This window comes from Ambystoma mexicanum, chromosome 11 (assembly GCF_040938575.1).
Source record: "Ambystoma mexicanum isolate Mex_15411 chromosome 11, UKY_AmexF1_1, whole genome shotgun sequence".
NCBI lineage: Eukaryota > Metazoa > Chordata > Amphibia > Caudata > Ambystomatidae > Ambystoma > Ambystoma mexicanum.
Window position 1 is genome coordinate 1348845358 of NC_090934.1, and position 26237 is coordinate 1348871594.

At 43.6% G+C, this 26237-nt stretch overlaps 1 protein-coding gene across 2 annotated transcripts in view; it reads right to left on the reverse strand.

The window, feature by feature from the left end:
* NEDD4 (NEDD4 E3 ubiquitin protein ligase) overlaps positions 1 to 23963 on the reverse strand; it is a 2630465-nt gene extending 2606502 nt beyond the window's left edge. For both annotated transcript variants that reach the window (XM_069624887.1, XM_069624886.1), the window contains exon 1: positions 23790 to 23963. In XM_069624887.1, the coding sequence (XP_069480988.1) occupies positions 23790 to 23797 (8 nt within the window). In that variant the 5' untranslated portion in view covers positions 23798 to 23963. The remainder of the gene's footprint in view (positions 1 to 23789) is intronic.
* Between the last annotated feature and the right edge of the window lie 2274 nt (positions 23964 to 26237).

The window sequence follows — 26237 nt, forward strand, 5'->3', positions numbered from 1 at the left end:
CCAGTTAGATTGTGTACATATCCTGGTCGTGAGAGCTGTGTATTTCTTTAGGACCACAAGAGTAGGCCTCTAGATATCGTCTTTGCATGCAACTCTTGTGCAGAGTGCCTGACCTGCATGCCTGAATCTGTGTATTTCCAGGGACACCTTGGAACTGTATCAGACACTTTCTGGAAGTGGACCAGTAGCTTGGCATTACCATGCCCCCTGTCCTGCAACAGTATCACCCGACCCCTTCCCTAGTTGAGTGCCTGGGAGTGCACTTGAGTAATCCTGGTTGACAGACTTGGATTGAAGGGACTTTGTGGGGCTGCCCTGTAGTGATTTAGTATGTGTCCTAAGAAACTTGTCAAGATATTTTGTTTGTGTAGAATATCTTTTTGCTGTCAGAATGAGAAATTCTGTAAGCCAGGGAATGAGCCCCCCAACCCCCGATCCCACTGTGGCCCTCAAGGCCACAATGCATGGCCTGGATAGTGTCAGATGGATGCCAGTGTACCAAAAAGGAGTGTACGCCGGTGCACGTACTGCCATTTTATTCAGGGCCACAGACGCAGCTGAGACAGCAAACAGATCGCGGAACAGAACTGCATGAAAAGGCGCGGTCAAAGAAACACCCCTAAAGTTTGAAATTGTATACAATGCAAGTAATTAGTATTTGTGTGACATGAATAAATCTCCCCACACAAAGCCGATTGAATTTCACTCTTCCAACCCTTATAGAAAGGCATAAATTACGTTCAATAATTGGGTCCATGAACCTTCCCACACCGCCATCAATTACCACCTGTGATGTCACAATCCACTTAGTTAAGTCATTGAAACATTTGAGACGACCAGCAGAACTTAAATCAACCGCCCCGGACGTCACATCGCGATTCTCATGAGAATTGCTTTCCACCATGGCACCGCCAGAGTCTTGAACCATGCACACACAGCTATACAAATGTTGTATATCAGGGACACTAACCCTTTTCCCCAGGGAAAAAAAATGTTCTACGGGGCAATTCGAAACAATTGTGGCTCTTTTCGGCTCCATTAGAAAAATCGTATTTCATAAATGATTTTGAATTATAAAATGGTCATGTGTTAATTATTCGTTGGAGGAACCTGTAAACTCTAATCTGCGACCTCGAAAAATAACAACCACTGTGTACTTCTCTCAGCACTGGCCTGGGATCGCAGACTCTGTACTAAATCACCAGCCACAGCGGCCTTTGCCGCATACAAAAGGTTACACACGTGTTCCGCAAAAGCGTGCTTTTAAGGCCCATTTACTGCGTTTTGTTCTACCACGAAGCTGGATTATAATTACCTGTGACCCTGTATTTATGGATTCATTTTATTAAGGATTTTATTTCACAGATATCAGAATGAACCCCCTCCCACTTCACAGTACTACGGATAGCTGATATGTGCGTTCCTTTATACTGCGTTTAACTTTTATTAGATTACCAGTATGGCATGACTAGGCCGAGCGCCAGGACCTACTGGTCAGGCCCCTAGAAGGCTCCTTTGATGACTCACCCAGCTGTGGTGCGTGGGGTTCTTAAAAGGGAAAAAGGGAACTCCGCAGTTAGGCAGTGGGAGGCCTACACATTGTGGTCCCAGCAAAGTGTCTCTGTGGCCAGGAATAAGTGGCTGAAACAAGTGATCCTGGAGAAAAAGCTATAACAGCCTAATCTGGATAAAGATGAGCAATGACCCCAGTTAAGGTGTGTCCCCCACCTGTTCCCAGTGTTACCCCCCAGTAATCCCTTCGGCCCCAGAGGGTGTCTAGATTTCTCTACACTTGTTCCTCCACCCAGACATTTTGCTCCCTTCCCAGTCCCTGCCCCATGGGCGTATATCCCTGCTACGTCAGCCCCTGTACTGTCTGACCTGAATGAGACTGCCCTCCAGATGGTGCATGCACCCTACGGGAGCCAATACGGGCAACATGAATTTAGCAGGGGATAGAGAGGAAGGGAAGGAATCATTCACCACTCCCAGATTCCTCTGCTAAACCCCCAATACTGGGGCAGTACATGTCTCGGCCTGTCCCAGACCAGTATCCACCCCAGCCTGGTACCCATCCCAGTTAGGTCACCTTGTGCATCAGGACCATTGCACATATAGCAAGGAATGGGTCCACTGGAAGTACAACTGTCATCAGCTGATTCGGCATAAGCAGAACAAGGCTGCAGTCCTGTCTGCACAGGGCCAATCACAGCTGCCTGCACCATGCCCACCTGGTCCCTTCCTCCCCGATCAGCGTAGACCCCCAGATCAGAATGCAAGTTCTGGCACAACCCCCGGCCGAAACCCAGACCAATGCCCCTCATCCCTAAGCCAGTAGTAAGAGCAGCCATGATGCCTCTTCTGGCACTACCTTGCAGCCCCGACCCCAGCAGTCAGGCCAGAGTCACTTTCAGTTCCCTCAAGCTTGACGGAATTGGATCCAGATAAAGTACTCCTGCCGCACCAACTCCTCGCCCTAACCATCCCCTTCCTATTTAGTGGCCCCTTACATGACAGCCCAGCTAGGTTACAAGCATGCCAGGATGCTGGTGGACCCAAAAGCCACCTTCAGCACACAGAGGATGGGGTGGGGGGAGGGCAGGGGTACCGGATTCCCCCATTATCTGGCCAGACTAACATGGCTGTAGAAGAAGGACGCTAACACAAGAGTTGCATGTTGTTTGTTACAGACTCATAGATAACAAAAATAACCCTCACTATCCCCATCTCTATGGGGGGTTTCCCTGCCTCAAACCAATACTGAAGGATCTGTCAGCATATCCTTCCAAATGAAGTCCACTGTCCAGTGTCTAGTGTCACAACCTACTTCTATTCCTTTCGATACAACTAAAATCTAATATAGTCCAACAGAAGAACAAGTTACTTACCAACTGGTAACATTCTTTCGATTGGATGTTCCTCCAACGTATACCTCATCTTTGATAATCACGTCCAGCTTCAGCTGCTTCGGAAAACTTTTTCGGCAGAGGGCGTTGTGCGTCGAGTAGATGTCCCTCCAAGGCCTCTGTCAAGGATGATGTCATCGGGTGTATAAGTAGCACACACGGCGCCTGTTGGCCTCAGTTCTGTTTTTCCCTCCTGTTCGTGTTGCCCGTTAGCCTAGGCAAGCAGTAGTCAGCCTTGCGAGAACAAAAGCTGTAACAGCATAGGAAATTCTACAGAGGGGTAGGATGGGAGGGCGATGAGGAATACGTTGGAGGAAAATCCAAATCGAAAGAACATTACCAGTTGGTAAGTAACTTGTTCTTCAAATGGATTGTGTCCGCCAACATATTCCTCATCTTTGATAAGACTCCCAAAGCAGTATGTAGAATTGGAGGATCATTTAGAATAGTATGCTTTTTATAAAGGCAGAATACAGTACCGCCTTACCAAAGGCGACATCTTGAGAGTGGGAAGCATCCAGACAATAATACTTTGTGAACGTATGCAACGATGACTATGTTGCAGCATCACAAATGGATTTAATAGGTACTCCCCTTTGAAGAGCTGCAGAAGAGGCTATACCTCTGGTAGAATGAGCTCTCAAACCCTCTGGCGGGTCAGTGCGTGCCATTTTGTAACATTCTGAGATACCAAATATAATCCACCTTACCTTGACAAAGTCCGTTTCGAAACAGCTTGTCCTAATTTTCTCCCGGTGTAGCCAATAAAGAGTTGGTCATCCACTCTTAGTTTGGAGAATCTAGAAATATAGAAGCTTAATACTCTTCTAGGGTCCAATCTATGGAGCCCCTCTTCCTCTTTAGTGGGATGCGACAGAGGGGTAAAACGCCGGCAGAACAATCTTTTGATTTAGATGAAAATCAGATACAACCTTAGGTAGGAAGGAGGGTTTTACCCTCAACACATCCCTGACCTTGTGGAATACGGTATAGCGTGGCCTGGAAGAGAGTGCCTGCAACTCACTCACTCTACGTGCAGATGTCAATGCAACCAACAATATGGTTTTGAAGGTCAATAACCTCAATGGGCATGCATGCAAGGGTTCAAAAGGGGCACACATTTGAAATTTCAGAACCAAATAAACTGGAACCTGAAAAGTAAAGGGCGGGAACACGACGTGAGCCCTAGCAGAAATTGATTCACCAAAGGAATTTTGAAGAGAGCTTTCTTCCGAAGAGCGCTTGAATATGGAAAGCGCTGCCAGGTAACCTTTAATGGTTCCAATATTAAGATCTTTCTGTGCTAATGATAGGAAAAAAAGAAAGCACATCCGAAGTGGAACATAGAAAAGGATCAACATTCTTTTCCCTGCACCAGTCGCAAAATTTGTTCCAGCGGCAACAGTAGAGATTTTGTTGCTGGCCTTCTTGCTGAAAGCAACACCTCCATCAAGTCATCCGGGAGGTCCCAATCCTTGTATCTCAACCTTTCAGAAACCATGTGTGAAGTTTAAGAGTGTTGACCGCCGGATGGAGAACCTGTCCCTCACCCTAAGAGAGAAGATTCTCTTTCTGGAAGACGTATCAGAGGACAGATGGACATATCCAGAAGGTCCTGGTACCACTTTCTCCTGGTCCAATCCGGGGCCATTAGGATCATGCGGCTTCCGAACCGTATCAGCCTCCTGATTACTTGAGGAATGACGGGGAAAATCGGTGGTAACGCGTATAAGTGGAAAATCCCAATCCACCACAAACGCGTCTCCTAGAGCTCCTCTCTGGGGAAATTCCCTTGAACAGTACCTTTCGCACTTCTGGTTGCTTCCAGTCGCAGACGGATCCACCTGAGGGGTTACCCAAAGGGCGAAGATCTCTTGAAGGACTTCCTGAGCTAGCTCCCACTTGTGGGAGACTGTGCTCTGCCTGCTCCGAGCATCCGCCGTCATGTTCTCCTCGGCAAGGTGAACTGCCGATAGCGAGATTCCTTCTCGAATTGCCCAGTACCAGAACTGCATTGCCTATCTGCACAGTGGTAGTGACCCTACGCCTCCTCTCTCTTTGTGGTAACGCATGGCCACTGTTTTGTCCGTCATTATCAGGACGTTCTTTCCCCGTACAGAGGGCAGGAAGGCCTTCAGCGCTAGTCTGATTGCCCTCAGCTCCAAAAGGTTGATGTGAAGTCTGGACTCCGATGGAGACCAACAATCGCTGACTGTCAGATCGTTGCCGTGAGCTCCCCACCCTGGGAGTGAGGCGTCTGTCACTACTGTAATCTCCGGTCATGGCTGCCAAAAGGGTTCTCTCTTCAGAATATTGTCCTAGCAGGCCCACCAAAGAAGGTCCTGTGTGACTTTGGTTGGAATCTGAAGTCGGTCCGACATCTTTCCTGATAACTGGGACCATTGTGTTCTTAGAGCCCATTGAAGGGATCTCAGTCTCAGGCGAGCCTATGGCACCAGGAAAATGCAGGATGCCATGAGGCTGAGAAACCACAAGAAATCGAAGGCCGGAAGATTATGGCACTCTGAAATTTGGTAACCATCTGAAGAATGTCTCGAGTCCTCGCCTTGGGCGGAAAGCTCTTTCCCAAGGATGTGTTTAGGACAGCTCCTATGTACTGGAGCTGTTGGGAAGGTGTCATCTGTGACTTCTTGTAATTGTGGGAGAAGCCTAGCTTGTGAAGGGAGTGGCAGGTGACTTTCTGATGATCCAGGGCTTGATCGGGAGACCATCAGCCAATCGTCCAGGTAGGGGTAGACATGAATCCCCCCTCTCCTGAGATGCGCTGCCACCACCTCCATCAGTTTGGTGAAGACTCTCAGGGCGGAGGACAACCCGAATGGCAGGGTTCATAACTGATAGTGTGAGCCGCCAACGGCAAATCTCAGGTATTTTCTGTGCTTGAGAGGTATTGGCACATGAAAATAAGCATCCTGAAGGTCCAATGACACCAACCAATCCTGTAACTCGAGGGCCTGAAGGATCTGAGAAAGTGTGACCATCTTGAATTTGTCCTTCCTGAGGAACTTGTTCAAGTATCTCAAGACCAAGATGGGTCTCAGTCCTCCGTCCTTTTTGGGATAAAAATAAAATAGGGGGAATACCAACCCTTGTTCCTCTCCGCTACAGGTTCTTCTATAGCACCTTTCTCTAGCAGGGTTATTTCCTGCACAAGATGCAGATCTGGAATCCTCAAATAGCATTTCACCGGTGGATTGTTGCGAGGCTAGGTTATAAATGGAAGGCAGTAACCCCTGGCTGTTGTCTCCAGAGCCCAAGCATCTGAAGTAATGGCTCGCCATTCTTCGAGATGCTGAGACATTCTGTCCCCCCCCACACCCACCATCGGTGATAAGGGACACAAGCTCTCAAAGTGGTTTCAGAGCAGTTGCTGCAGCTGCTTATGGCAAGGAAGCTGGAGCTGGCTTTTCACTTTTACCTCATCCGCCACAAGGGATTTTTCTTTGGATTATTTGACTGCCCATTCCTCTGGTCTTTCCAAATGAGGAGAAGTAACGATAGGATCGCCCCCCTCCATGATTGTCCTGACGAATGAAAAGGCTGAGGTGTCTAACAACGGCCCCTAAAGATTTAGCAACACCCTCTGGAGGTCTGCAACCTCTCAAAGCTCTTGTCAGCCTTGTTGCCAAAAACATGAGACACGTCAAATGGCATGTTTAGAAGACAACCAGAGGATACAATTTTGGAGACAGACGGAATCAAGAAATGTAATTGAACCTGATCCATTATTTAAATATCAAATTTTAATCGAGAATTAATCATAGCACTCAATAATTTTACATCGCAGGAAAGGAATTAAGAACATATAATTTCACATAGTTTCACATATAATCCATCTAATTTGTACACAGGCATCCAATAACCATTCATACATCCATCACAATAATACATGCAAGGTAAAACTTTATCCTAAAAAAGTCATAACAATTGATTTACTTATTGTCTTCATAAAAAAGAGAAAGATATATATAATATATATGAAAAGCCACAACAACAGATAGTTCAAGTGGTCATCAGTTTAGGATGGGTCACATCGATGTCCAAAGTTGACCTCATCACTGGTTTCTCAACCGGTTTCGGCGTATTTAACTTTAATTGAGTTACGCCTTCATCAGGAGAATAACAATTCAACTCTAAAAAGACAGGGAGATATACATATATGAGAGACCTCATCATAGAACCACTAGAGAAAACAAAGGGAAACCCCCAATTATCAACCAATTCATATTCATTAAAAGTGATTTAAAATCAAACACAACCTGCCCCCTACCTTGTGCCATAACTCCAAGGGGGGTACTTTGCATGCTATAAACAGTGCTACCATGATCATTGATGCCCCAAAGTGCAGCGAGAATCAACCCCTCGTGGCCATCAAGCGGACCCATTAAGTTAGTGAGAAGATGCAAATTCCCATGTATTAAACTTGCGTGATCTATTTATATAGGCAGTGTGCTATGCGAGCGCTTATAGGTCTAATTTTGAATAACTAACCTTCATGAATGAAGAGAGAGAAGGAGAGACAGCTGAAAATTCCTGATATGAAGAACAGGAGTACCAGCTATACCAATATGCGATGTCCCAACACATCTGTACTGCGTAACCGTCAGCTGAAGATATGGGAATGGTTCAATCCTGCAGTGGCTGTTTTTCATGCAGGCAGCACCTTTTCGGAGGAAAGGATCAATCCTCCAATATAAATTTTCATAGGCTCAGGGGTACACCCAGAGATTCACAACTCTCCCGTTCCCTATATAAATGAGAAAAAAGGTCAGAACTGTTGATAAGGTCGAGTTGGGGCGAAGCAAAAGTCACGCGAATCACAATAACAATTCGGGTAGAACTCCCGAAGCGAAGATAATCAATTGCCAGGGCTCACGTTACTAACGGGAGAGTGCTCGGCATTGGAAGGGTGTCAGCAGCCGGAGGCATATATAATTCAACAAAGTCAAAGACTCACTGTATGCAAGCCTAATAAATACCGGGTAGCTCGTGGCTGAAAAAATAAATAATGCTTTCTAGCAAGAAACAGGAAGAGTCTACTTACTATTCCGGGACGAGCTGTTAAAAATATGCTTGCTCGCAGGGTCTGTGTGGTCCGTAACCCGACGGCGCCCCTCTGGCGACGTAAGAACTATTCCTACGGCTTCTTAAATACTATACTAGCGCTCACGTGACTGCAAGGGCCGCTCACGTGACTGTAGCTTGTCAATCAAGGTGAAAAACGGACTATGAATGGTATACCGGCCTGTTTTTCTCGTTCTCAGTGGCATCAGAGGGCTCGTGATGGACGGGACCTAAGGTGTTTCCCACGTCAACGTCTCAATGGTGGATCCCCTTTAGGAATATGAAAGACCTGGTTCTAGTGTGTTCAAACCATTGGTTAAAGTTTTTAGGTTAAAGATCCATAATTGTTCTTTGTAAGCCAGATTTTTTGTCATTTGGGTTACGTTGGAGGCAATTACTTTTTCAATACAGAACCACTCCATTTGTTCCGCAGTATGGCCCATTTGAACAAAATGAATTACCATAGGAGCATTTAGATTCCGAGTATTAATTTTTGAGCGATGCTCATTAATTCTGGTGCTTACTTCTCTCGTGGTTTTTCCAATATACATCATTTTGCAAGGACATGAAATTGCATAAATGACGTTTTTACTTTTACACGTTGTAAAGGTGCGTAAGTCCCAGGTTTTATTTTCCATTATGAAAGAAGTTGTTTTTTTTGAGAACTTGCAGGCAGTACATGACGTGCATGGATAATGCCCTATCACTGGGTTAAAGTTGGTGTCCCTGATCGCGTTTGGTTTAGCTGAGGTTCTACTTGCACGTGTCATTTTTTGTTTTAGATTTTTGCCTTTCTTGAAAGCAAATAAGGGTTTTGGCAAAATCATGCCGGATGCATTCAGGACCCGCCAATTTTTTAAAATGATGCCTTTAATGGTATTACTGTATTGGCAATAGGTCGAGACACAAACCAATTGTTCTTTTTTAATGTTCTCATTTTTAGGTAATAGTAGCAGATCTCGATTTGCATAGCGGGCTCTCTTTCTAGAGTGTTTGATGAGCTTTTTAGGGTAGCCTCGTTCTAATAGTCTATTTTCTAGGATGGTAGCATGTTTGATAAAATTATCAATATCAGAACAATTCCGGCGTAACCGTAGGAACATACCGAAAGGTAAGTTCCGTAGCAAGCTGGAGGGATGTTGACTCTCAAAACAGAGTGTGGTGTTCCTTTCTGTTGTCTTTCTGAATAATTCAGTTCGTAAGACACCTCTTTGTTCAAAGATAGATAAATCTAAGAAAGCAATCCTCGTAGTGGAGTACTCAAACGTGAAATGAATATCTGAATCAACTTTGTTGAGCCATTCCACAAATTGAATTAAAGACTTTAAAGACTGAGTATTGCCTTCCCATATTAAGAGTATGTCGTCAATGTATCGGCGGTATAACTTAATCTGTTGCCGGAACGGATTTGAGTTTGCCAGGATTTTTTCTTCCTCCAGAAGAGCCATAAAGATGATGGCTAGATTTGGGGCAAAAGTACAGCCCATACCAGTCCCTTTAATCTGTAGAAAGAATTCTTCCTTGAATTTAAAAAAAACTGTTGGTTAAAACTAACTTGGCAGCTTCACACAGACAATTGGTGGGAACACTATGTGGATATGGTCGTCTATTGAGTATGATTTCTAAGCTCTGTATAGCTCTTTCTTGAGGTATGATTGTATAAAGAGCCTCAATATCTAATGTGACCAATATTTGTGTGTCGGAATCAAAGTTCAGATTTTCTACCAAATTAATCACATCTCTGGAATCTAAGAGGAAAGTAGGTGTTGCCATGGCCAAGGGTTTGATGAAAAAAATCGATGTACTTTGATAGTGGCTCGAGAATCGATCCGCATCCTGAAACAATTGGACGTCCCGGGGGATTTTGAATATCTTTATGCATCTTGGGCATGATATAGAACAGAGGAATGCGATCATCTGAGTGGTTGATGTATTCAATTTCTTTTACCGAAAGGAAACCTGCTTGGCTGGCTTCTTCCGTGAGTTGGAGTATTTTGAGTTTAATCAACTTCGATGGATCTTGTGCTATTTTGGTGTAATGACCTGGAATGTGAAGAAGTCTGAACACTTCTTGGTCATATTTATTGGCATCCCAGACTACTATCCCCCCGCCTTTGTCAGCAGCTTTTATGACTATGGTAGGGTCAGAGGCCAGTGTCTTAATGGCCTGGAATTCTAGTAAATCTAAGTTTGGTCCTGATTGGTGTCTGTAATGGCGGATCTGCTGTTCTACTTCTTTAAGAACCAATTTTTCAAAGATGGCTACTTCAGGGGGAAGGTCACTCAAACTCGGAGTGAATGAAGAAGGTTTTGAGAGACCGGAGATGTTAGGCTCCCTTAGTATCGTATGGTCCATAAAATAGAACCGAAGTCTAAGTTTACGTAGAAATTCTTTAATTTCACTTATCAACGCCATTGCACTAGGATTCTGCGATGGAACAAACGATAGGCCACGTTTAAGTACTGATGTTTCCGATGTTGTTAATGAATATGAACACACTAGAACCAGGTCTTTCATATTCCTAAAGGGGATCCACCATTGAGACGTTGACGTGGGAAACACCTTAGGTCCCGTCCATCGCGAGCCCTCTGATGCCACTGAGAACGAGAAAAACAGGCCGGTATACCATTCATAGTCCGTTTTTCACCTTGATTGACAAGCTACAGTCACGTGAGCGGCCCTTGCAGTCACGTGAGCGCTAGTATAGTATTTAAGAAGCCGTAGGAATAGTTCTTACGTCGCCAGAGGGGCGCGCGTCGGGTAACGGACCACACAGACCCTGCGAGCAAGCATATTTTTAACAGCTCGTCCCGGAATAGTAAGTAGACTCTTCCTGTTTCTTGCTAGAAAGCATTATTTATTTTTTCAGCCACGAGCTACCCGGTATTTATTAGGCTTGCATACAGTGAGTCTTTGACTTTGTTGAATTATATATGCCTCCGGCTGCTGACACCCTTCCAATGCCGAGCACTCTCCCGTTAGTAACGTGAGCCCTGGCAATTGATTATCTTCACTTCGGGAGTTCTACCCGAATTGTTATTGTGATTCGCATGACTTTTGCTTCGCCCCAACTCGACTTTATCAACAGTTCTGACCTTTTCTCTCATTTATATAGGGAACGGGAGAGTTGTGAATCTCTGGGTGTACCCCTTGAGTCTATGAAAATTTATATTGGAGGATTGATCCTTTCCTCCGAAATGGTGCTGCCTGCATGAAAAACAGCCACTGCAGGATTGAACCATTCCCATATCTTCAGCTGACGGTTACGCAGTACAGACGTGTTGGGACATCGCATATTGGTATAGCTGGTACTCCTGTTCTTCATATCAGGAATTTTCAGCTGTCTCTCCTTCTCTCTCTTCATTCATGAAGGTTAGTTATTAAAAATTAGACCTATAAGCGCTCGCATAGCACACTGCCTGTATAAATAGATCACGCAAGTTTAATACATGGGAATTTGCATCTTCTCACTAACTTAATGGGACCGCTTGATGGCCACGAGGGGTTGATTCTCTCTGCACTTTGGGGCATCAATGATCATGGTAGCACTGTTTATAGCATGCAAAGTACCCCCCTTGGAGTTATGGCTGTAACGCTCACCTGATTCCCGTAGAGGCGCCGGTCTTGACTGGGCGTATACCGTATCTTCAAAGGTGATGTGTAACACACGGCTGGCTCTTTGGGCTGGACCTCTGTGCACTGTAGGTCTGACTCGAAGGGTAAGATGTCTGCAGATAGAAAATATGGGATTAAGGAACTGGGTTATTGAATGTCTCTCTCTTCTTCCCTTTCTCTTCTCCTGTAGAACCCCAAAGGTTAACGCTCTCACCTTAGGTAAGTGAACGCCGTGCTCTCCATCTGCCTCGGGGCAGGGTGCTGTAACCAGTTTCTTCACTGGATAAGGGGAGCAGGCCTCTTGACTTCAGAGGACTGCTGTCCGTCGTTTACTGCACGAACGGTAAGTTTCGAGTAATTCTAATGTCTTTAAAGTCTTTAGTAATGATGTTTCTTGTTTTGCAGGGTTCCGGCGATGGCGGATGACGGGCTGAAGTGAGTTGAAGATGGAGCCCGTGTGATGAATAGAAGCGCCTGGAAGCACGTAAGTAAGCGCTTGTTGCCTGCTTCACGATGCGCTCTAACTGTCTTTTTATTTTGCAGGTACAAGTTCGGAGCGGCTGCAGGGTGCCGGAATACCCACTGGGTTAGATGTGGAAAGGAGTAATGGCACGTGAGTATTAAAGTTCCCCAATGTCTTTAAACGCACCTTGTTTTGTCTTTCAGATGCGGGATGCTGCGCCGAAGGCCTCCGGAGCGTGCGAAGAGTTGGTAAGCTTTTGTCTTTCAGATGCCGGAATGCAGTTTGAAGACCTCCGGAGCGCACGAAGAGTAGGTAAGCCTTTGTCTTTCAGATGCCGGAATGCAGCGCGAGGCGTTGGTGACAGCCGATGGACCAGGTAAGTGAAGAGCTGTCACTGAAGACCGTAATCATAACCTGTTCTTTCTTGTCTTTATAGGTGTTGCTGAAGACTGGATTCAGGATGGTAAGCCTTTTTCCTTAGGCCCAGGATCAGATGCAGAAGACACGATGAGCGTTCTGCTGCAGAGGATGCAGAATAACGCAAAGCAAGATTCATCCATCGGGTGTGGTTTAAATAGCCTCCTGTAGTGCTTAGGCATCTCCTTCCACAGCCACGCCTAGGTAAGAAAAGAGTTCTTGCTTTCCAGAAGAGTTCCAGTGTTCTGAATCTAGGGAGTGGCTCCTGCCCCACCCAACAGGAAAAGTAGTTCCAAACAGAAGAGGATCAGAGGCTCAACTGGCAGGCAAGTAAGCAGCATGGTCTGCTGCAAGTAAGTCCACCCAAGCATTATGAGCCCGGCGCTTCCAGCGCTGGGACTGGGACTGGGCATATTTATGAGCCTGGTGCCACTGGCGCCAGGACTGGGTCCAAAAGGTCCCAATTGGGACTGGTTGGCACTCGGAACCTGGGTTATGGATCTGCTTCCAAGGGAGTTGGGAAAACCCTGACCTTTTGGTAGGGGGCAGGTTGTGTTTGATTTTAAATCACTTTTAAATGAATATGAATTGGTTGATAATTGGGGGTTTCCCTTTGTTTTCTCTAGTGGTTCTATGATGAGGTCTCTCAAAATGTATATCTCCCTGTCTTTTTAGAGTTGAATTGTTATTCTCCTGATGAAGGCGTAACTCAATTAAAGTTAAATACGCCGAAACCGGTTGAGAAACCAGTGATGAGGTCAACTTTGGACATCGATGTGACCCATCCTAAACTGATGACCACTTGAACTATCTGTTGTTGTGGCTTTTCATATATATTTATTATATATCTCTTTCTCTCTCTTTTTTATGAAGACAATAAGTAAATCAATTGTTATGACTTTTTTAGGATAAAGTTTTACCTTGCATGTATTATTGTGATGGATGTATGAATGGTTATTGGATGCCTGTGTACGAATGAGATGGATATGTGAAACTATGTGTTCTTAATTCCTTTCCTGCGATGTAAAATTATTGAGTGCTATCATTAATTCTCGATTAAAATTTGATATTTAAATAATGGATCAGGTTCAATTAAATTTCTTGATTCCTTCTGTCTCCAAAATTGTATCCTCTGGTTTTCTTCCGTAATTAGTAATGTACTAATACCCTGACCCAGAGTGTGGGGTTTTCCTGTGTCCTTCAGATACATATATAAAATTCAGCCCTTGGCTGTGCAGGTTATTTTATTCTGTTATTGACTGTGTGTTGATTCTGTTGAGGAATTTGTTTTGACATTTTTGTGCACTTTGCATGTGCATTGGTGTACCCCTTTCTAGTGCTGGAGAGTATCACACCAACATGGCTGAATCCGACACCATTTCGTTTACGGAGGCACAGATAGCTGAACTCATCGAGGGTCCCTCATTTTTTGAAAATTTGCAATTACCCATACAAAATCAAGGGTCTACAAGCAAATCTCTGTTGAGATTGAAAAAAAAGCAATTTCGCAGTGAAATGCACGAACATGTACTAAAGGAATATCTAAAATCAAGTATCATCCCGCAGGGATTACAGGTGAAAATTATCCCATGTTTATTTCTGGATGACAATGACTATAAGATAGCATTTAGTCAAGTAGCTACCAAATGTAGCCGTGACCTCTTGGTGCTAACTATAACAACAGCCCAGAGAGTAAGTGGTAAGATTTTGGAAACGCTATTGGAACAAGAGAAGTCTTTTTTGACAAATACGCTAATCACAGAAGCTAAACAAAAACTAGAGCAGATTGATAAATCTTTTCTAGAATTTAAGAACTTAACAATTGAAAAAAAGACGAATAAACTAAAAAAAAGACATCTCACTCTTCAAACTAGGAATTGGTATATCCATACCTTGCAGAAGATTTCAATCCCCAAACATTTTGGAAAACTAACATAAATCAGAATATAGGTCCTAAAAAAAGATCGGTCACTTTTTCGGACACGTCGTCCAGTAATTCGGGCAATGATGATCCTAATCAATCTTTGGGCGACCCCCCTTTTCGAGGAAGGGGTGGCCGAAAAGGCCGCAGAGTAGCGCCCCAAGGCCGAATGTCCCGGGGAATACCCATGCAAAACAATCCGGGACAGGGTATGACACACCGGGACTTTCAAACCCGCAACCGGGCTTACAGATGGTAAATGAAATATTACCAATCTTTAATCTCTCATCCCGTATATTAACAACATCGGAAACATCAGTACTTAAACGTGGCCTATCGTTTGTTCCATCGCAGAATCCTAGTGCAATGGCGTTGATAAGTGAAATTAAAGAATTTCTACGTAAACTTAGACTTCGGTTCTATTTTATGGACCATACGATACTAAGGGAGCCTAACATCTCCGGTCTCTCAAAACCTTCTTCATTCACTCCGAGTTTGAGTGACCTTCCCCCTGAAGTAGCCATCTTTGAAAAATTGGTTCTTAAAGAAGTAGAACAGCAGATCCGCCATTACAGACACCAATCAGGACCAAACTTAGATTTACTAGAATTCCAGGCCATTAAGACACTGGCCTCTGACCCTACCATAGTCATAAAAGCTGCTGACAAGGCGGGGGGAATAGTAGTCTGGGATGCCAATAAATATGACCAAGAAGTGTTCAGACTTCTTCACATTCCAGGTCATTACACCAAAATAGCACAAGATCCATCGAAGTTGATTAAACTTAAAATACTCCAACTCACGGAAGAAGCCAGCCAAGCAGGTTTCCTTTCGGTAAAAGAAATCGAATACATCAACCACTCAGATGATCGCATTCCTCTGTTCTATATCATGCCCAAGATGCATAAAGATATTCAAAATCCCCCGGGACGTCCAATTGTTTCAGGATGCGGATCGATTCTCGAGCCACTATCAAAGTACATCGATTTTTTCATCAAACCCTTGGCCATGGCAACACCTACTTTCCTCTTAGATTCCAGAGATGTGATTAATTTGGTAGAAAATCTGAACTTTGATTCTGACACATAAATATTGGTCACATTAGATATTGAGGCTCTTTATACAAACATACCTCAAGAAAGAGCTATGCAGAGCTTAGAAATCATACTCAATAGACGACCATATCCACATAGTGTTCCCACCAATTTTCTGTGTGAAGCTGCCAAGTTAGTTTTAACCAACAGTTTTTTTTTTTTATTCAAGGACGAATTCTTTCTACAAATTAAAGGGACTGCTATGGGCTGTACTTTGCCCCAAATCTAGCCATCATCTTTATGGCTCTTCTTGAGGAAGAAAAAATCCTGGCAAACTCAAATCCGTTCCGGCAACAGATTAAGTTATACCGCCGATACATTGACGACATACTCTTAATATGGGAAGGCAATACTCAGTCTTTAATTCAATTTGTGGAATGGCTCAACAAAGTTGATTCAGATATTCATTTCACGTTTGAGTACTCCACTACGAGGATTGCTTTCTTAGATTTATCTATCTTTGAACAAAGAGGTGTCTTACGAACTGAATTATTCAGAAAGACAACAGAAAGGAACACCACACTCTGTTTTGAGAGTCAACATCCCTCCAGCTTGCTACGGAACTTACCTTTCGGTATGTTCCTACGGTTACGCCGGAATTGTTCTGATATTGATAATTTTATCAAACATGCTACCATCCTAGAAAATAGACTATTAGAACGAGGCTACCCTAAAAAGCTCATCAAACACTCTAGAAAGAGAGCCCGCTATGCAAATCGAGATCTGCTACTATTACCTAAAAATGAGAACATTACAAAAGAACAATTGGTTTGTGTCTCGACCTATTGCCAATACAGTAATACCATTAAAGGCATCATTTTAAAAAATTGGCGGGTCCTGAATGCATCCGGCATGATTTTGCCAAAACCCTTATTTGCTTTCAAGAAAGGCAAAAATCTAAAACAAAAAATGACACGTGCAAGTAGAACCTCAGCTAAACCAAACGCGATCAGGGACACCAACTTTAACCCAGTGATAGGGCATTATCCATGTACGTCATGTACTGCCTGCAAGTTCTCAAAAAAAAACGACTTCTTTCATAATGAAAAATAAAACCTGGGACTTACGCACCTTTACAACGTGTAAACGTAAAAACGTCATTTATGCAATTTCATGTCCTTGCAAAATGATGTATATTGGAAAAACCACGAGAAGTAAGCACCAGAATTAATGAGCATCGCTCAAAAATTAATACTCGGAATCTAAATGCTCCTATGGTAATTCATTTTGTTCAAATGGACCATACTGCGGAACAAATGGAGTGGTTCTGTATTGAAAAAGTAATTGCCTCCAACATAACCCAAATGACAAAAAAACTGGCTTACAAAGAACAATTATGGATCTTTAGCCTAAAAACTTTAACTAATGGTTTGAACACACTAGAACCAGGTCTTTCATATTCCTAAAGGGGATCCACCATTGAGACGTTGACGTGGGAAACACCTTAGGTCCCGTCCATCGCGAGCCCTCTGATGCCACTGAGAACGAGAAAAACAGGCCGGTATACTATTCATAGTCCGTTTTTCACCTTGATTGACAAGCTACAGTCACGTGAGCGGCCCTTGCAGTCACGTGAGCGCTAGTATAGTATTTAAGAAGCCGTAGGAATAGTTCTTACGTCGCCAGAGGGGCGCCAGAGGGTTACGGACCACACAGACCCTGCGAGCAAGCATATTTTTAACAGCTCGTCCCGGAATAGTAAGTAGACTCTTCCTGTTTCTTGCTAGAAAGCATTATTTATTTTTTCAGCCACGAGCTACCCGGTATTTATTAGGCTTGCATACAGTGAGTCTTTGACTTTGTTGAATTATATATGCCTCCGGCTGCTGACACCCTTCCAATGCCGAGCACTCTCCCGTTAGTAACGTGAGCCCAGGCAATTGATTATCTTCGCTTCGGGAGTTCTACCCGAATTGTTATTGTGATTCGCGTGACTTTTGCCTCGCCCCAACTCGACCTTATCAACAGTTCTGACCTTTTTTCTCATTTATATAGGGAACGGGAGAGTTGTGAATCTCTGGGTGTACCCCTTGAGTTTATGAACATTTATATTGGAGGATTGATCCTTTCCTCCGAAATGGTGCTGCCTGCATGAAAAACAGCCACTGCAGGATTGAACCATTCCCATATCTTCAACTGACGGTTACGCAGTACAGACGTGTTGGGACATCGCATATTGGTATAGCTGGTACTCCTGTTCTTCATATCAGGAATTTTCAGCTGTCTCTCCTTCTCTCTCTTCATTCATGAAGGTTAGTTATTAAAAATTAGACCTATAAGCGCTCGCATAGCACACTGCCTGTATAAATAGATCACGCAAGTTTAATACATGGGAATTTGCATCTTCTCACTAACTTAATGGGTCCGCTTGATGGCCACGAGGGGTTAATTCTCTCTGCACTTTGGGGCATCAATGATCATGGTAGCACTGTTTATAGCATGCAAAGTACCCCCCTTGGAGTTATGGCACAAGGTAGGGGGCAGGTTGTGTTTGATTTTAAATCACTTTTAATGAATATGAATTGGTTGATAATTGGGGGTTTCCCTTTGTTTTCTCTAGTGGTTCTATGATGAGGTCTCTCATATATGTATATCTCCCTGTCTTTTTAGAGTTAAATTGTTATTCTCCTGATGAAGGCGTAACTCAATTAAAGTTAAATACGCCAAAACCGGTTGAGAAACCAGTGATGAGGTCAACTTTGGACATCGATGTGACCCATCCTAAACTGATGACCACTTGAACTATCTGTTGTTGTGGCTTTTCATATATATTTATTATATATCTCTTTCTCTCTCTTTTTTATGAAGACACCAAGTAAATCAATTGTTATGACTTTTTTAGGATAAAGTTTTACCTTGCATGTATTAGTGTGATGGATGTATGAATGGTTATTGGATGCCTGTGTACGAATGAGATGGATTATAAGTGAAACTATGTGAAATTATGTGTTCTTAATTCCTTTCCTGCGATGTAAAATTATTGAGTGCTATGATTAATTCTCGATTAAAATTTGATATTTAAATAATGGATCAGGTTCAATTAAATTTCTTGATTCCTTCTGTCTCCAAAATTGTATCCTCTGGTTTTCTTCCGTAATTAGTAATGTACTAATACCCTGACCCAGAGTGTGGGGTTTTCCTGTGTCCTTCAGATAAATATATGTTTAGAAGACAAGCCTGCACGTCCGGTGCAAAACCCGACTTCTGCAACCACACAAATGTGCGCATTACCGTGCTCGTAGCCACGGGCCTGCTGATGCTGTCCAATCCAGATTGAAGGGATTCATGCATTGCTTCTTTGCCATCCTTAACGATAGCTAGGAAGCCATCCCTTTCCTCCCCTTTTGGAATGTGCTCCGCCGCAATGGCTATGCACTGACACAGTGTACGAAAACTGGCTAAGGCACATGTGGAGTTGCCGGACTTCAGGGCCATACTCCCAGCTGAAAATACCTTCCGCGCCCATCCATCCACACGCTTGTCATCCCTATCTGGAGGGGTGGTATGGAACACTGCCTTATTTGATGTAACCATGGCTGCCTGACCACCAGACTCTCGGGAGTGGGGTGCTTGGACAGATAGCCGGGGTCGCTACTGGAAGGGCAGTATTTTCTTGTGAGGGATTTATCCACCGCAGGGATGGTGTCCGGGGACTCAATTTCTGGCCATCCTATTTTGTAAAGCCACATGAAAAGGTAAGATTGGGTCTGCAGGTGGACCTTGGTCCAGAATATCTGTAAGGTCATCTTGGACAAATTGAACCAGAGGTCTAGCCCAGCCTAGATATTCCACCACCTTGGACATCGGGTGACAATACGAAGAGTCAACATGCTCTCCTGGCCAACCAAACTCCATTTCAGGTGATGTATCAACACCGCTGTCAACAAGGTCTCTCATCCTGCTTTCATCCGAAATAAGATGTTCCAGTACATTTGGAGTTCCGAATTCAAGGCCAAAAGGGGCATCCTCTTCACCAGATCTTTCTTCTTCAAAAATTGAAGAAAGGGATTTAAAATACCCATTCCTTGGCAAAGGGGGTAAAAGTGTTTTCAGGAAAACTCAAAGGCATTGGTTTGGCGCCTTTATGAGCTTTCACATGATCTGAAGGCTGTGCTGAAATGACTAGGATTTTCAGCATCAATGGTTTTGGTGGTGACGTAGACAGTGGCGTCAATAGTAATGGCACCAAAGGCGTTCAGGATTCGACGGTTCCCTTCGAAGAATTTGACTTCGAGGGTTGTGGAGGCTTTGACGGCATCGAGGACCTCGAACGCTTGTCACGTCTAGGGTGACTTACTCACCGGAGACTACGAGGGTTCTCGATGAACCTCCCTTCGACCAACCGGGCTCGAGGGCACGAGTGTCAGTACAGGACCGCTCTCTGCTGGCGTCCGAAGAAGGCGTGGACGGAGTGTTACCCATTTCAAATATTTCCAGCATTTTCAAGCTGAATGCCTCCCACTCTTAAGATGACGAATGTTTGGTGGGGCACTTTACTTTTTTGGGGTTTCGTCCGATGAGGATGAAGAGGATACTGCTTTCTGTGTAAAAAAAACATACGTGCGTAATAGGATTCTCCCCGACAATCCATGCAGAACGAAGGCAGTATCACATAGTTAGTCAACAGATCAGGGGAATGAAGTTAAAAACTCTAGCTTCCAATCATTCTGGGACTTCATTCCAGACACGTCTCAACAATACAGGGGAATTTAGCATCATCTTTATTTTACCCACAGAAGTTATATACTCTGGACCTGATAAATTCTCAGGGGGTGTTGGCGTGCTCGTTAGGAAATCGTTGTGCTAGGCCACATGCTTTGGTTGTAGGTGCACTGGGCTTGCAGGATGCTAGAGAATATATTTAGATTTAAAGGCATCCCTACATGTCAGCTCCAGAGAAGTGTGTGGTGTATACAAAATCTAGTTCTCAATGGGAAAACAATAATTGTGTCTTGCAACAGAGAATGTACCTTCTAAGCAAAAATGGCTCACTCAAATGTTGCAACTGGGGCTGCAGAAAGGAATGCTGCATGCAACAGGCTCTTGCAACAGAGAGCGGAGCCAATGTGTGTTACATTTACTTATTTCCTATGATGGTGTTATGGAAAGCATCAATGGCAGTTAAGCGGGTGATCTCGGTTGAAACCTGAATCGCCCTCCCTCTTGCCGCTATGCAAACCTTTCCCCCCCGAATGTTTATAAACGCTATGTAGGAGTTGAATGAACTGTATCATTAATTTGCAAAGCAAACAATCAGAACCGAGATTCGTGTACATGTGAGATAAGTGTATAAATCTGTACAAGAGAGAATGCAAGGGAACTACTCAAGTGAAACACGGTTTGCAGTTCGGCAGCTGAGGGCCTGGTAAGTCCCTAAGACCTTAATACTCTTCCTTTACCACTTCTGCTTAACACATTTCACACCCTACTACCTGATTTGGCAGCGTGGTCTTTGTAGAAAATCTCAACGCACAAGCACAGCCAGTATCCTGATATTGTTTGCATTGAATTGTCAAAGCCACATGCGGATAGTGTTTCAAGGCGCTTGGCAAGAATTGTGCATCTCAGTTCACTCCACGTTACATTACCAGGACATTTTCTCGTTTCAATTATTGGAAGCGGTTTGGACTGTGTGGGATGACTGCGGGTGTTCACCTTTAAACAGCCTGTCCCAGTTGGACAAATCAAGTTCCTGTATACAGTTGTGTAATTGAACTTAACCCAAGCTGCTCTGTCTGCACTGAAAAATTGTAGCGGGCCATCGGCCGCTGCCTGAAAAGTAAACTGTTACTTACTTTCACCTTATGCCGTATTACAGTGATACTGCAAAGTAACTTGCACTCTTTCTACACGGGCGACTGCGGGTTCCACCTTTACACCCCCTCATATTAGAGCTGCTGGTCAACTATGTGCAAAGTAAAGCAAAAAATTAAGTAGCACCGAAGATTGAGAGGGAACAAAAATCATAGCCATTTCACTTTTCTAAACTATTGATTTGTGCAACGTTCAGCTCCGTTTCAGGAACGAGTGCATGTACAACTTAAGAAGCGGGAAACAGCTGGTTGGTAGGAAAATAAAAATCTCTCGCACTCACCCTCCTATTATAAGTCAGAGGGGAAATCTACCAGAGATGCCTGTCCTTTCTCTGCTGGCGTCCAAGGAGTTCACTCAATTGATTACGGAAATTCAAGCTCTTGAACCGGCACAAAAACAGGGGAGCATGGATGCACCAGGGGCTGGGTCAGGCTTATTTGAGTCATCATGTCCAGAAATTCCATATCTTGGTTTGGAAGTAAATCCTGAACTGGTTCCTGTGCCGTCTTGTTCTGGTGCTCCAAATTCCTCTATTCGACCTGACAATACTTATGTGAATAAGATGAATAAAATGGGAAAACCTCCACATGAACTCCCACAATTAACATGTTAAATCACAAAAAAATCTTTAAAGGACTGCCCAATCTTGCAGTCATGTTTTGAGGGCCCTACACTAGCACAAATAGACTCATCAGTCTTATCTGTTATAAATGTGCAAACTACTGCTCAAATCCATCCTGAGACGAATGATCAACAACAACATTTATTGCAAACTGGTGGCAAGGTGGTAATTAGCCCGCCTTGCACAGTTAATATAACAAACAAAAAAGTTAGGAACACGCTCTACCAGGCAAAAAGAGCACTGGTTAAATGACTCTCTCGAGCTCTGTCAGAGATTCCTGAACGGAAGTCTCATCAATGCTTTTGTCTAGGGTGGATTTAGTGTACCCACCTCAGATTCCACCTGCGCCTGCCATAAACCTTACTGAAACCGTTGATAGGCGAGGGCCTAGCTGCCATTTACAAATCATCGCTTGAGGCTACAATTATGCCACTCACCAATATAGTGTCTATGGAGGTGCTATTGCTGAGAATTCAGAAATCCGCTTCCTGCTCTGTGCACTTCCTGCTTGTCTATAGACCAGCAGGCCTGCCTACCACTTACCTCGATTTGGTCACTGACCTACACTCCCGCTTCTCCTCTCGGATTATTCTTGGTGACTTCAACCTTAGATTCTGCCAACCCCCTGTTCCGGCATCCACTCATTGACAGTCTCGCGGATCTCAGCTTCCAGCAGCTGGTTAACCTACCTATGCATACCTTGGGCAATACACTAGCATGTATTTGCTAAAAAAAAAAGAAGTACAGGGGCGATGTGTTCTCTAGGCAAGAGGACAAGCCGAAGTGGCCCCTGCGTTTTGCAAACGTTGAAGTTTCCTTAGCTTCATCATATGAAACTACAAAAACATACTTGAGAAGGTGCGACTAAAATAACAGATTCAAAAACACCCAAGAAATAACAAATATATAAGCAACACATTTGCACAGCCAGAGCACTCATTTTTCCAGTGGCCATGCACAAGAACTCCACCCAGTCCTTTTTTCCCCCCTTTTGAATTCTCGTACTTGCAGTTTACTGACATTTCCAAATAGGAAAGGAAAAAAATCTACACATCCAAGATTCTAAAAGGGAAAAAAACATGGCTGGATAGCCTTCTCATGCATGATCATGGGAAACTTGAAAGAGAGCTAATATTCTAATCTTATTTCTTTCTGACATAAAAATGAACTTTACGGTAAAATAGCAGCTTTCCATTCTCATTACATTAATATGTGGAAAAAGGTATGCCCAAAATAGAAATTACTTTTTTTTTTAACTCACTAAAAAATGTCCACTTAAAAAAATACATCAATTTCAAAATATGATCTGAAGCGCTGATTGAAACCCATGTGGTTGGATATTGTGACGCCAGCTCATTCATGTTTTTCATCAAAACTCTTTAAATGCCTCTCTTATAACTAAAATAGTTTTTTCAATGCTACTAATGAAAAGGGAATATGAAGCTTAGTACTTGCCCACATGTCTTTAATAGAACCTAAACCTCCACTCATGATAGTGAGAGGGATTAATCATTAGAAATGTCTTGGGGACATGCCTTTTATAGTACATTTTCTTTAACAACTGAATCACTGCTAAAAAAAAAAAACATTTAAAAAAAAAAGGAAGCAGAGGGGCGTGGGAGGTCATCAAGCGCTGATAGAAAGTGCTCCCTGAAACTTTTTAAGAGAAAAAAAAACAGTGAACGTAACTGGGAAATGCCAAGTACAGACAGCCTAGACAGTTCCATGGCACAACCGCGCCCCTCTTGCCCCCGCCCCTCAGCATTGGCTCCTCCTGGTCGGGGGTCTACAGCAAAGGAGTGGGGCCCTCCCCGCCCGTGATTCCACTGCGCACTTGAAATAACACATTACCTCATCATCCGCCGCCAAACCGAACACCTCAGTCGGGGAAACAGCCATGGACCGTTCGGGGTCAAGCACGTGCTGGGGGTGGACTCACCCACCACAAAAATCAAACTGTCTAAAACAAGGAGCAAAGGCAGCTTTGAGCCAGCATCAGCGCCAGGATTCCTCACGAATTTCAAATCCCGCCCCTTTCCCTTACGCCCCTCCCTCTTGACCACGCCCTCCCTTTGGTACCCGCCCCTAGCTGTCACATCTCTCCACTGTGGCCAACCCCCCACCTCCTTTTTAAAGTCCGCCTAGCCCTGATTATTTTGTTTCCTTTTTTTGTGCTCGCTTTAACATCTTTCTTAAACGCTGTATTGCGCCACACCAGGACACACTCGTATCTAAATAGCTGCCATGTTATTAGTATTTAATGTCCCTGAGGAAGTGGTTTTAGAGCACACCTAATATGGCTGCCAAGAGACGTCGATAAGCACATTTGAACGGTCTAGTCTTCAAGAGGGCTTTATCCACTGAACTTTGTATGGGCGCAGAATTTTAAAAAAGTTACAAAAAAGAAAGAAGGGAAAGTAAGACACACATGCCCATCTGCTCTATTTAGGAGGGAGACGCCTATTCTTTTAACAAACATGTTTCGATTATGCATATAACTTTATGTTTAGTTTTAGCTCCTTACATTTCCCGTTTCCAATCCGATGTAATTGGTGGGGGGGCGGTCGCAAAGTGAAAGGCATTTTTGAAGCAACTGACTAAGCAAGCCATCTCATCTGCTGAGAAATGTCCGTATTTAAGCCCCTACCCAGCATCTTTCTTGATGTACAGTTTAATCCAGTTCTGTTCTATCGGGATTACAAATACATCCTAGATATGAGGACAGGTACTTGGAACCTGAATGTCCAGTCTCAAACCAGGCTGTGTTGTAGGTGCTGCTGTGCCCGTCCACATTAGGTGCAGCGTAAAATTGAGTGTTATATCAGGTTTGAGTATTGATAGTTGACAAGTTGTCAGTTGCAGGAGCTTGTCTTGCCAGATTCTTCACTTGATTATAAGAGCGTAGTACCTTGATGGTAAAATAGCACCAGTCCCTTTCTAATGGTAGAGTCAGAGAGCGGGCCTGATCAGTTTTTGTACATAGGTGCTACTAGGCCCCGGGTAGTGCACCTCTGGGCATTAGATACCAGACAAATACAGAGAAGAATCACCTGAATAGAGAACAAAGTGCATACCTGGTGGGAGACAAAATCAGGCCCAATCAAAGCGTTGGAACATAAGTGCTGCTAGTCCCTGGGTTTGAAGTCCTGGGCATTAATTTCAAGACAAGTTTTGGGTAAACACAATCAACGCGTCAGCACATGAGTCCAACTGAGCATGTATTCGCCAAACATGTAATGGTCTCTATACGATATGGGTACAGGAGACTGGTCTCAAGTAGGGAAGACGTAAGATACACTGTATAAGGCATGGAGTTTGGTTACCCCTCCTTTACGCAATCACATCAATTGTGGTTTTCCTTCACCTCTCAATGGTTACTCGATAAAAAGCATTAGACACCAGAGTAATTATTTTCATTTTTTTTATTTATTTTTTAAACTCATTGTTTTTTGTATCTCTCATAAATGGTACATACTAAACATACTCATATAAACCAACTCATTAGTAATCAACACAAACATTCTAAAAACCTTTTTATAGCATAAGGGTTAGTACGCAGTGACTTCAAAACATATCAGGTACACTGTTTTCTACAAGTAGATCTAGGCAACTTATTTGGTTGTTTTCATTAGGAAATCAACAATTCACACATCTGTAATCTGTTCCTCCACTACGGGAGGTCAAATGACATGAGGGGACCTAGTCAATTAATTGGCCTAGGTAAACTTTACACAGACATACAAATACTGTGGAATGAGGACCTCGTTATTGCAATGTTCTCTAGGGAAAAAACTCGGGGACTAAACAAAGGTCTATTCTCTAGTCTCGACACGTGTTCCAGCCTTTCTATAAAATACTCTTTTTCCTGGCATTCTCAGACTGCTGTTTGATAGGGCTTCTTCAGGACGGTCACCTTGCTCAAAGTTGGACTCAATCTTTTATAACCCAACTATTCATGGCCACTCTAAAAACAACAGAGATACAATGTAGCATTACTTATTTAAAAAAGGAATGAGTCTGTTTTACTCTGTGGTGTTCAGACTACAAAACAAATGTAGTCTATGATAGGTCAAGGATGTATTAATCTTAGTGTTAGGGCGAGCTTTGGTTAGGGATATCGTCAAAATCTACTGTCTATTACGCAGGAGATTAGGGGTTGTTTTCCTTCTATAAAAAGAGGAAAGCTGTTCTTATTAAATGACCTCGCCATTTGGCTTTTGTCACATTTTCACAGGTGCTAGAATTACTAAACCAAACAATTCACTTGTCTGTTATTAAGACTTGCATGAACGCATAGTA